The 12665-nt window shown below is 38.0% G+C and overlaps 1 protein-coding gene across 1 annotated transcript in view; it reads right to left on the bottom strand.

Annotated features, from left to right (window-relative positions):
• LOC116700892 (uncharacterized) overlaps positions 1-9022 on the bottom strand; it is a 14021-nt gene extending 4999 nt beyond the window's left edge. The window contains exons 1-3 of the mRNA XM_032534338.1: positions 8078-9022; positions 4754-4888; positions 317-454 (exon numbers count right to left, since the gene is read on the bottom strand). Of these exons, the coding sequence (XP_032390229.1) occupies positions 317-454; positions 4754-4888; positions 8078-8683 (879 nt within the window). The 5' untranslated portion in view covers positions 8684-9022. The remainder of the gene's footprint in view (positions 1-316; positions 455-4753; positions 4889-8077) is intronic.
• Positions 9023-12665: the final 3643 nt, after the last annotated feature.

The following is a 12665-nucleotide window of genomic DNA, read 5'->3' as shown; positions in this document are numbered from 1 at the left end:
GTACTATGTAAAAGCGCTTTGAGTAGTTGTTAAGACCAGAAAAGCGCTATAAAAGAACAGACCATTTACATTTACCAAACAGCTTTCTATCTATAATGTGTAGTGAAGAGAAAGCAGGTACTTGCATGCACAAACATAACCACAAACAATCATTATAGCTACTCATTTTTGACTGGATGATTCACCGCAACGTCAGTCCAAACAACTAAACTAGTTGTTACCATGAAGTTCTGGGTTTTAGCAACGTGACCTAACATCTTCAGTACAACTCACAAATCCTTTCTTGACACACACACAGAGGTACAGTCTTGCTCACCCTGGCCCGTCGAGCATGGAGATGTGTAGGGGACGAGAGAGACGAGCGGGTCAGCGGTCTGCTGCGGGTCAGAGGTTGAGAACGTCGCCTGGTCAGTGGCTCAGGTTTGTCTGAAGCTCTTCCCACAGCTGGATCACCCTGGGAGGACAGAAGAAAAGTCAGGTAGGGTCACAGAAAACACAAGATAGTCTAACTGCAAATTGAGATGGAAAGTTCCTTCTTGACATTGGAAACAGCAGTTGACAAAAACAACCTCAGCACAAGTTCCAGTCAGTAGCTTTCGATCAACAAGTCCAGTGGACATGAAAATACAGCTCTTTAAATTTCCATTTTTTCTGAGCACTTAAAAGGACTTCTCTTCCATGTTGGCTTAAAAGCTGAGATTTAAAGATTCTTCTTGAACTTGCAAAAAGCAGTTGACAAATAACCTCATCAAAAGGCCCATCCTGTAACTTTTAAGCCAATACAAGAAATCCTTAGTGCCAAAGAAAAATGGAAATGTTAACATCTCCTGGGAAACTCTCTGCATAGAAAGATCATGTGATATGATGAGAAGCTTGAGAACGGCTGCTGAGTGGTCTCTGTGGTGAGGTTGATCTTGTCAGTTCTAAAGCTAAAATGTTTGATACAAGTTATGAATAAGGCAAGTCACAGTCAAAACATCAAATAAAATAAAATGTATTTCTTTCCCCCATCTGCTCTTCAATGGTGCCAAATCCAGCATTTTTTCCTCAGTGTAACATCATCAATTCAGTCGTTAAACTTATCACCATGATCAATCATGCAAAACTGTATTCTCACTGCTAGTGTTTCTCAAGGTTACAACACATTCTGTAAACGCCAATAATTATTGTTTCCCCCTCCTTTTCCTTCCCAATGAGTATATAATGTACATTTTGAAATTTTCCACTATATGTCATTGTAAGAAACTATTTTTTTCATCCGAATGCTGTAAAAATGACTGACATACAGTTTAAACTGCTACCCACCCTGGGTAACACTAAATGTATCTGATACTTTTAGTTACAAGTTACTTTTCCTTTAACTCATTTTAATAAGTTTAAAGTATTTGTAGTAATTTTGAGGTTTGGACTGTTGGTTGGACAAAATAAATTGTTAAGGTGTCACTTTGGGCTCGGGATAATTGTGACAGCATTTCTCACCCTATTCAGAATCTTTACACACCAAACAATCAATTAATTAATGGAAAAAAATAATCAGCAGATTTATCCATAATGGAAATAATTATTAGCTGTGGTTTTATACAGAATATTTCAAAATGAACTCCGTCTCAAAAAACTGAAACATAATCCTGCTTTTACATTAATACATACTTTATAATAGTAATATCTATGATGTAATATATAGTAGTATCATTTACAGGGGACTTTATTCTGCATTGAATACTTTTACTAATAATACTACTTTAAGTACATTTTCCTGACTACACATTCTACATACATACTTTTACTTAGGTAACGTTTCCAAAGCAGGACTTTTGCTTGTATTTTCACAGTATGTGGTATTAATACTTAAGTAAAGGATCTAAAAACTTCCTCCACCACTGCTGCTACCCGTTCTTCTCATTTATTGTCTTGTTTGCTAATATTAATTGCAGTTATGTCTTTAATATCAGTCTCCTCCCCATCTCTTACCCCAGTCCCTGTCTTCATGTCACCTGCCTCTTCAGCAGCTCTCTGTATCTCTGTTTGGTTTCTGTGAAGTATCTAGTGGAGCTGGTGTTGGTGGGTAGTGTTTGAAGATATAAGACACTGCCGATGATGTGTCATCACCCTTTTATCCAGCCCATCCTTGTTTCCCCTGGATCTCTGCTCAGTGACAACACTGGAAAGTCCATCCCTGCTTGACCTCATGACTCAACTACTGTACTCACTTCCGTGGGAAGACCCATTGCTGTGCTTCCCGCTCTCCCCTCCCATCCAACACTACACCGATAACATGGACGTGTGTGAAAAATGTGAGTGTGTAACTAAAAGTGAAGGAGGAATGGCATACATTTCCGTAAATAGCGCGCAATAATCCAATCTTCAAATGCATGCACGGAGAGACACACTTTCCCTTCATCACAACATACAATGCTTGACTGTGTAGAAGATTCCCTTTCTGACCCTGAGGAGCATTTCCACCATAGAGAGGGCCTGATGCTGTTGCTAATTTTCTAACTATGTGGTCACAGTTTGATAACAACATCAAGGACTCTGTGTCCCCAAACACAAAGTACAGTTTAAACTGAATATTTTAAAATTGGCACAACTGTATTTCCACTGTTATCTTTAGTTAAATTGGTTTGTCAGATGAGCATTTTTTTTGCTCCATATCTAATTCTATAATTCCCACAGTGGAAAGCCCATCTATCAGAATGCAAGTCTAAAAGTCTACCAACATGCTAGTTGCTTTGTAAATCTGAACTTAGGCACAGCGGTGGTTTGAGCGAAATGCAAACGTCAGCATGCCAACATGCTCACAGCAACAATGATGTAATGTTTACAGTGTTTATCGTCTTAATTTTGGTATATTAGCATGCTAACATTTGCTAATTACCAGTGAACACAGTTGCTAATAGCTTTTGCCAAGTCAAATCAAGGAGGACACAGAGGATTAAAAAAAAGAATAACTTTTCAAAAGAGGTAATTATCTTGTAATTGTCGTGTCCTCTTTGTCTCCAAAGCTGAATGCTGCGGTGGTTCTTCCTCAGCAGTGACTTAAAACGCATCACACAAGCTTCTACGTGCATCACAGGACGACACCATTTTGTACACATAGGCATACTGAGAAATACAGAAAGTTTTATGGAGCTGGCTTAATTAGCTTTGTATCAACTCCATTGACAATGGCTTGAATGTAATGGACGTTCATTAATATAAAATAGTTATAGCACTGTGGCTTTAAATGCAATTGGGAGTGATGGTTAAATTATCTTGTCTGATGCCAGGACAATGACTAAGGAATAAATATAAAAAGACAATCAGACAGTAGTCTACTGTTTGGAGTAAAGACAGTTATTTCAGCATTTTTTTCCTATATTAAGCCCATGACTTGCAAAGACAAAATCTGTATTGTTAGATAAATAAAGAGATTATGTTGGGTATTAACGACAAGATATTTTTTTTCTTCAAATGAATCCTTGTCCCTTCTCACACTGTCCTGCACCCAACCCTGAATGCCTTTCACTGACAAAATAAAAATAAAAGTCACACATTACCATTCTGGGCTGAGGTCATTTAATCTTTATTACACTGTGAATATTTGACATTTTTGGGATTAATGGTCTCTCTGCTCCTCTTCCACTTTATTGCAGGCATCTGAACTGAACATTCTTTTTGATTTTTTATTTGTATTTACCATCATTCTGTGTTGTATTGTGTATTTTACCATAATTGGTTGCAGCAAAAAAAAAACATACCCCCAGTGAAAATAAAAGTTACTTTAGTGTTACATAAAAATATTTAAAAGATAATTTGACACAAAAACCTGTTTTACTGCTTTAATTAAGATCCACTTGATTAAATGCAGCACTTTTATAAGAATTCTTAAGTTCTTTGCTTTTGGTTTAACAGCTATTTGAGGTTGCCAGATTTACACTTGGTATGCGTAATGAGGTAGCTGGAATGTAATGTGAGAGGAGAGCAAAGGAGCACAGCACAGAAGCTAGCTACAATCTCCTTTCAGAAATGATGTTAAATAAACCTTTTAATTAACAGTAAGCCGCTGTGAGCTCAGCTCTTACTAGCTCGTTCCTGGAGGATTGATGTTGTTTCCAGATGGATGCCAGACGAGTCAGAAACCATGTGATTAAGGGAAGGCTTTAATGGTGGAAAAACAACATTGGATTGGAGCCCATCCAATCTATTATTCTTAATTAATCTACCCCATATTAAATGCGGGGAGAGACTGTAAGCCTGCAACCCATTTCACTAAATTACATTTGTTGGCATTGTCGCTGTGCGCTCGATGGTAAATTCTGTGTGTGGCCACCAATAGCATGTTGTTATATACTTCTATAGTTGTTGTTTGAAAATGTATGTATTATTAAAAGTAATGGCACTTTGGTACTATTTGGTATCAAAACTATGTTATCCATTTTTAATTCTAATTCAACGTTCATGCAAACTTTTATGTTATTTATATACTTTAATTCACATAAAAAAAAACGTTTGTGCAGTAACAGCAGCAGTGTGACAGACTTTTTAACTTTCTGAATGATCAACTAATGTGGAAATACAAAGTTTTAATTTTAAAATTCTTATTCTGCATTAAATTGCATAATGAAATGTTTCATTCACCAAGCAGTACTTCTTGTTTCTATTTCGGTTTGTGTAACTAATTCACAGTTTACCTACTACATGTACATGTATGTGAAAACATTTTCATTGCATCTTAATGATTGGCCTGTTGATTTAAGTGGACTTGACTTACCATGGTGCTCTGCTGCTCAGCGTCAGCATTGGCCACGTCTGGGTGGGAGGAATCAGCGCTTTGGCCTTCCTGGATCGGCTCATTGAGGTTATCCAACTTTTTCATCATTAGGGTCATGGATTCACAAGCAGCAGCCTGAACACATAGGTCAAAGGACACAAACGTAAATATGGCTCAGGGAAAAACTCTGGGTTAACCTTGCACTGATGTATGCTGGTATATGACAAAACTGCTGAACCTCACCCAACACACACTCCTACCTACCTACCTACTCCACCCTTCATTGCCTCTAGCCTCCTCATAGATACAGTGTACCCTTCATCATGGAGGAGGTGACACCTTCTCAATGAGATTATTGTAGAGCAAAGACGAGAGAAGTCTTTGATAGAAGATAAATACTAAAGTCAAAGATAAAGATGCCTAAAATAAACTTCCTTTAAACTATATTAAAAAAAACAGCAGTGTGGTCAACGCACGTCATGTAAATGTGTTGTAATATCTGTCCATTATATTCAGCTCAGTTATGCCCATACCTAAACCCTAGCTTTCCCTCTCTTTCCCTCTCCACCCATTGGTCATGGACTCTGACTGAAACACTTGTTCACTGACCTTCCAGGAAATGAACAAACTGCTTTGTTTCTGGGCTCCGCTGCCAATCCCTGAGTCCCAGAGGCTGATAGCAGCACATAAGGCCTCTTTGAGGAGCCTGAAGTCCAAAAACAGCCCCCTCACTCACACACATTGATGCATAGACACACAAACACACCATTCTGTCCAATCCCATTCCCAAACCCATGATGGGTTTGACCAGTTTAGAAATATCCGCAGTAATGGCTTTGGCAGTAAAGCCATTTCCCGTGTGTTGCAGCCCCCACATCTCCAGATTCCTACACAGAAGGCTGTCTATGTACAGCAGGGTGCTATTTTTACCCTCACTATGGGGGACAGAGCCAGGGCAAGGGGAGAACACAGGGAGTGGAGGCTTTTTAGTAGCATGAGTGACTGTAAACATGAACATACACAGAGTGGCACGTACAATTTGCAAATGTGAGCACAAATGCACACCATGGCATGCACATGAACACCCATTTGAACACTCTTACTATTCACAGCAGAGTGCGCTCAAAGGTCATGAAATGTTAATAGGCTTGTGACCAAAGTATTTACAGAGGAGAGAGCTCTTAATGCATCACTATGCCTCTGCTACAAGACCATTTCATTATTTGCATCAGCTGTCTTAGAAAGGCTAAAACACCCATTATCATGACACGTAAGTCTAAGTAGGAATAAAATAAAGCAGGGTAGGCTATCCTTGGTCTTTAAAGTTAGTGTGTTCTACTAATCTGAAATGAAAGGCATTCGTGCATGGATCAATGACAATATTATGTGGGTAGGCTACTGTAACTAATATCAAAGAATAAATAATAGCAGAGGAGAAGTAAGCAGCAGCAGCTTCACTTGCAAACAAATTCTGGTGGTATTCCAAATCCAGATGCTTAAATATTCCACTGGAAATTGCAGTAATGACTGACTCGTTGCACACTGTCATCTGGGAATGAAATAATTAATCTTTAAGATTTTGTCCAAAGTGACTTCCAATAAGTGCATTCAACCATGAAGGTACAAACGTGGAACATGGAGACTCACATAGCTTCAAATAAGCCAAACAACAAAGTGCCACATGTAAGTGCAACATTTTAGTGCATTTTTTTCTTTAAAAACATATCACAGTTTGTATATTCAAGTAAGAAAAAAAATCTAATTGATTGAGAAAGTAATATGCACAGTGCCCAAGGCTGAGATAGGAGTCCAAACAACTATAGAACTTGCAGTCTTCACTCAAACTTGAGCAGAACAGCCAAGCTTGCAAGTTCAATTTCAGTCTTAATGCAGTTTATATACTTTTAGTATTTGTTTTGCTTGTACTTGTTTTTTACTCTAAATTGTTACCCACGTTGTTGTGTGTGACTAAACTGCCTCAATCAAGATATTCTAAGAGTGTAGAACCACAATGGGGCCCCCTTCACTTAACAGGTATTCAAATGAGCACAGCCTAAAGCCTGTCAACAACATCACAAATGGGGCGCAGAGAGAACAAATCCTTTCATGTCAGTCCAAGATGGGAAAACTGTGTGCAGAGTGGCAGAGGACTGTTATGGGAACGTGCCAGCGACTGAGGGCTGCACTGACAGGTGTGAGAACACAGTCGGGGCACGCTCACACTATTACTACTATGGATGCCCGCTAGTACGGTGCATGCTGGGAGGTGGAGATGTCAGGCTGGGCCAGGAATGATGCCAGGCTGGGCCAGGAATGAGAGGAATTTATGATTGAAGGTATACCTGCCAAAATATTACCTTCTATTCTGATCCCTTTTTTTAAGACGGCTTTCTCTTTCACTTCAAAAAACTGATTGTGAACTCTTTATCTCCAAATGCTTTGGCAGCATACATATACATATACACACATATATATATATATATATATATATATATATATATATATATTATATATATATATATATATATATATATATATATATGTGTGTGTGTGTCTGTGTGTGTTCATAGAAAAGCATTACAGAACTTCTTAACTTCTAGATTTGACATTTTCACCTCTGCTGACAAACAGGAAACATTTAAAAGAGGGAGAGAAGGATGACAAGCAACAAAGATGCCTTGCCAGAATCAATACACCAACATTGCTGCTACATACTACATATTAAATACATGCAATTTTGCATCTATGACCACTGATCCACCAGTATGCATCAACTACCCATCTCCACCATACTGTGCAGTATACAGTACGTAGTGTAATATATTGTTCTTGTTGATATTAAAGCAGAGTTCACATTTATACTATTTAAAATATCTGGAAGACACATTGCCTTAAAAAATACAACAAGCAACAAAGTAGTATTTCCTCGGAAACAAGTAAAAAGTTTGAAAGAAGTTGCTTCCCACTAGTGGTGGAAGAAGGGTTAACAGTTACAAAATATGCCGTTTTACTGAAGACAGTTTGTCATTTCACAGTGGGAAAAGCAGAGATGAAAATAATAAAATGAATGAGTAAATCCATACAGCTGCTTAAGTTTTTGGGTCCTGGTGTTGTGCACGCTGGCTCATGGCTTACTGAGACACTTAATTTAACAGAGTTAATGTTATTAGTAAAACATGTGCTTTCCCTACTATGAGAAGTTAATATGTCTGCAGTGCAGTGTAACACAGGCCTGCAGCTGAAGTACTTTCACTGGCACTTTTACACGGTGAATAAGACTTCTTTGTTCTTGTTATCACCCTTCTCCTGTTTTGTTTTTCTTACCTGTTTTTCATTGTTCTGTGTTGTTTCCTCTTCCCTCTGGCTACCTGCGAACTCAGGTTTTCCCTTGTTGGTGGGCTTTTGCCAACCAGATGCAGCACTATTAGGCTGGGCATCCTGTCTCTTCCTCGAGTACTTCCTGTTCCTGCTCAAATTTCTACGGCGACGACTGACGAGGAATTCCTTATATTGTAACTTCTCGGGAAAATCATCCTCCTCATCATCGTTGTCACCACCCTCTCTCTCTTCGGTGATGGATGAAGAGGACTCTCCAGCATCAGGGATATCCTGGTTGTCAGTGCTACAATCATTATCACAGAACACAATGGTACTTGGCTTGTGTTTTACTATCCTTAGCAGATCCAGTGAACTGTTCGCTGATGCATTCACAGATGCTGGCAGATGGTTGCAACTACTCTTATCCATGTCCCAACCGGTTCCAGGAGTCATGTCTGAACTCTGACTGCATTCACATTGTCCATTCTGTTTGAAGTCAGGCTTAGTTTTATTACAGGGGGAGCTGATGTCTACCTTCAGCTCTTTCCATCTTTGGGCATGACAGGCCACGCGACCCCGAGCACTATGTGGCAGAGGAACAGGTTCAGACATGGTTCTTAGATTGCTGCTGTGCTTTGAGTCAAGAGGGGAACTTGACCTTGCAGGTCACCCAAATGTACACCCACAGCCTGGGGCTGAATATGCCTGTTAGGCTGCTGCTGAACAGGCAATGCAGCTACTGGACCTTCATGCATCACTGGGGAACCAGTCGTCACCAGTTCCTTCTTTTATAGTGAGTACAAAGGTGACTCATTCAAAAAAAAGCCTTATCAACTGTCAGTTAACATACAGCTGCTAAAAAAAAAAGTAAAGCGTGTGTGGATGATAATTACGCTTAGGCCCACATTTGAATATTTAGAAAATTCCTTGGACACCTAAACTGGAGAGAGATGGAGAGAAAGAAAGAAACACAGACTGTAATTTTGGGCAAAATGATTCATGTGCAAACATGTGCATACTAAAGAATATGTGCATGAACAATCCAGTGTTCGTTTGTGTAAATGGATGTATAGATTCAAGCCTGAATTTGCTTACAGACTTAAGAGGGATGCACACTGCTGCTTGATTAATCCTACCATTCCATTACTGCAAATCAATCATTTTCCACTCAGTAATACGTGGCCCAGCACTGCAGTTTGTTTCAATTATTTTAGCACAAATAATTTTACTACTATTTTGATTTTTTGAATTCTATTCTTAGCCCTATATATTAGTAAAAAGGGATATTTTGGGCCAAAATAATAACACATGTGACTGGCCCTTGCTAGAGTCAAAGTTGTCTCCACAAAGCCATTTTTGGCTGACATTTGTTTTCAATGCAACAATGCATTTTGTTCAAACAATTTTTTTTCTGGTGGATATACCCTTTCCTTGCCTGGCATTTTTCTCTGTCTTTTAAACACACAGTTGTGGGTCTTAAAATTAGGTAAAATTCTATAACTGTGAAACACAGACAGCATGTACATGTAAATTAAACAAATCCTTTAAAAAAAACTTTCCTACTGCACACTTGCTAACAAAGATTCATTTTTTTCTATTGTATGTAAGCCATGTGTCAACTTTTTGTTTTATTGCGACAGTTAGTTAATACCACGAATATGTCAATAAATAATCATCTCAAGAATTACCATATAGGAGCATTTGAAATGGTAACCTGTTTGTTAAAAACATTTAAGGAACCATAAGCTGATTTATAGTCAAAGACAGACATATTTTAACGTACCAGCCGCTTTCGTACGGAAGTTGTGTCATCCGAAAGCCTGTCCAACACAGCAGTCTGCAGCATGACACTGATAATATAGAATGAGTGAGTTTACCTCCGAAAAGTCGTTAAATGCTGAGAGGGGAGGAGAGAAAAAGAAAGGGTTGAGGAATGCTTTTCCCTCCTACATTACTGCAGCAAGAAGACAGTGAGTTCCACAGACAGGTGTGTGTGTATGTGTGTGTGTGTGTGTGTGTGTGTGTGTGTGTGTGTGTGTGTGTGTGTGTGTGTGTGTGTGTGTGTGTGTGTGTGTGTGTCTGTTATTGCACGTGAATGCAAGCATATGCAAGAGAGAAGAAAAGTTAACTTATGCACTCAGAGCAAACAAAACATTAAATTCTGTTATGGAAATTATGAAACAGATTAAATAGCTGCATGTGCATTAGACAAATAGGACTTTCATTAAAAGGCTTGGGATCTGAGTCGCACCTTTCCTGCTCCTCATTCCTTATTTTCACTCAATACTATATAATATGGCTTGAGGCAAAGTTTTTTTTTTTTTTTTATTAACTTAAAAGAACATTCCATAACAACGCATGAGGTAATGCTTGTTCATATCCTCTGTAAATCTCTCTCAGTTCGTACTTTTACAGCAACTCTGTAAGCCTTGATCAACAAGAAATGACTCACGGTCTTTACAAAGCTGTTGAAGGACTTTGGAATTCCTCAAGTTTGCCAGCAAACATTGGATTTTACAATGTTAGGTCAAGAGTCCATACATATTGTTTGTATGTTAACCTTGAGGATGATTCTGCCTGTTGAGGCCAGTTTGACCCTCAAGGTCTTGGGGAGAAGAGATCTGGTCAATGCGGAGGGAGTACAAAGAGTTAAAAGTGAAGTCATTTTAATCTGAATTAACAGCCACAATCAAAATAAAAAAAATATATTATTCCCTGTGTTCTATCTAAAAATCTATTTGCTGATGTATAAAGATATTTGCTGTAATGTAAAGGATTTTGCAGCAGTCTAAGTATTACAAAATGGCATTGGAAAAACTCTGCAACATTATGTTTTTTTTTGATAATGATCAGCATGATAGTTCAGCATTTATCTTGTTGTGTTTTCCTTTTTTGCTTGGAGATGGACAGTTAATATTTTTATAACAATGTTTGTGGTTTATCGCTGTGAAAAAATATGTATGTTTACTTTATTGGATGAAAAGTCCACAGACCAAATGCCACTGAAAATATCACTGTAAAATACCTGCCAGACCATCCAACATCAACACAAGTTGAACTATCAGACAATTAATAAAAACACACTTATTCATGAGTCAAATTATGAATGAAGTCCATAACTGTTGTTGGATAAAGGATCTTGATAAACATCCACCACCTGTCCCAGATGTTCCACTGTCCTACAATGTTGTGGTGAAGAATGCGAATTAATTTAACTCAAACATGTATTTCAGTACAAGCTACGCCAACTTGCTGAGACACGTTCCTCCATATATAACATTCCTGTCATAGAGGGGTATAGTTACCTATCATGTTGAAGAAAGCCGAGCAAAGAAAGGAAGCTGAGAAAGGAAGGCAAGGTGAGATTTGACAGGTATAGCAAGTATACACCCAATAAAACAGTCAGAGAAAAGAAAGAGGATAATGAGTATCTATAACAGCTTAGATTTGTTATGATTGTTATTATTCTATTAAGTAAAAAATCTATTCCACAAAGGGAAAACACATAAAATCACGAAGACTAGCTGCAGAAAAAAACACTAATACATCCACACTAGAAAAACAGTGTTATTTTAACAGTGTGTACTGTAAATACACTGTGAAATAAGAAAGACAAAAGCTGATTTTGACAACAAACATTCACATGCATGAAGTCAGATAAGCAAAGAATGTGCTTTCCAACTCTATCACTGCATGACAGAAAACATGGAATTACAATTTGGCAGAAGGTGATAAGAACGCCTGTCCTGTAGCCTACATAAAACAACCCATTTAGAGAGCTTCTCCAAAAACTACCAGCTTACTGCTTCTCGTTATGTCATGGCATGACCGCATAGTGACATTCTGAGCTTTTGTTTTGGTTGAATGGGATTAACTGTCTCACATTCCTTGGTGGTACCATTGCAGCTGTGGTACTGTCTTCACCGGTTGGCGCCTGCAAATCTGCTGCGACAACAAAAAAAGATGCTATCCTTACACAAAATATAAGATTTGTAGGCCTGTAATAATTATTATATAAATGTCTGTCAATTATTTTAAATAATTGTGGTTTCTTTGTTGAACCGCAATTAATTGCTAATATACTGTCTTACGGCGTGTAACAGGTAGGCTAATTGTTTGTTTAGTTTAAATATGCCAAATAGTAATTATACGTGATTATTGGTCGGACTATATTTTTAATATTATTTCAATTGTTAGTTGTTGGCCCTTGTCCCTAACCACATTCATAGCAATAAAAATTAGTTAGAAAAACTGTTTTATGATAATAAAGAAGCATTGTTTACTTCATAGGCAGTGTGTTTGTGATATTACATTATCTGGGTCACATGACAACCAACAGATGTATCCTGGAATTCATTCCCAGCTTTAATTTGTTTAAAGTAATACAATTTTTTTTTTTTTATTTGACTAAAAGAGACAATTCTATTGTTTATCCGAATTATTTTAAAGACAGTTACTTGTACAGTAAAATTTGGAATTGTTACAGCTCTGAGGATTTTGCCAGATTAACCTGCTAGTGGGCCCTCAGGGAACATGAGTTGTTTGGTAATTTGTGTGTGTGTGTGTGTGTGTGTGTGTGTGTGTGTGTGTGTGT

This window comes from Etheostoma spectabile, chromosome 13 (genome assembly GCF_008692095.1).
Source record: "Etheostoma spectabile isolate EspeVRDwgs_2016 chromosome 13, UIUC_Espe_1.0, whole genome shotgun sequence".
In the NCBI taxonomy this organism is placed as follows: Eukaryota; Metazoa; Chordata; class Actinopteri; order Perciformes; family Percidae; genus Etheostoma; species Etheostoma spectabile.
This window is presented reverse-complemented; position numbering and strand designations above follow the sequence as displayed.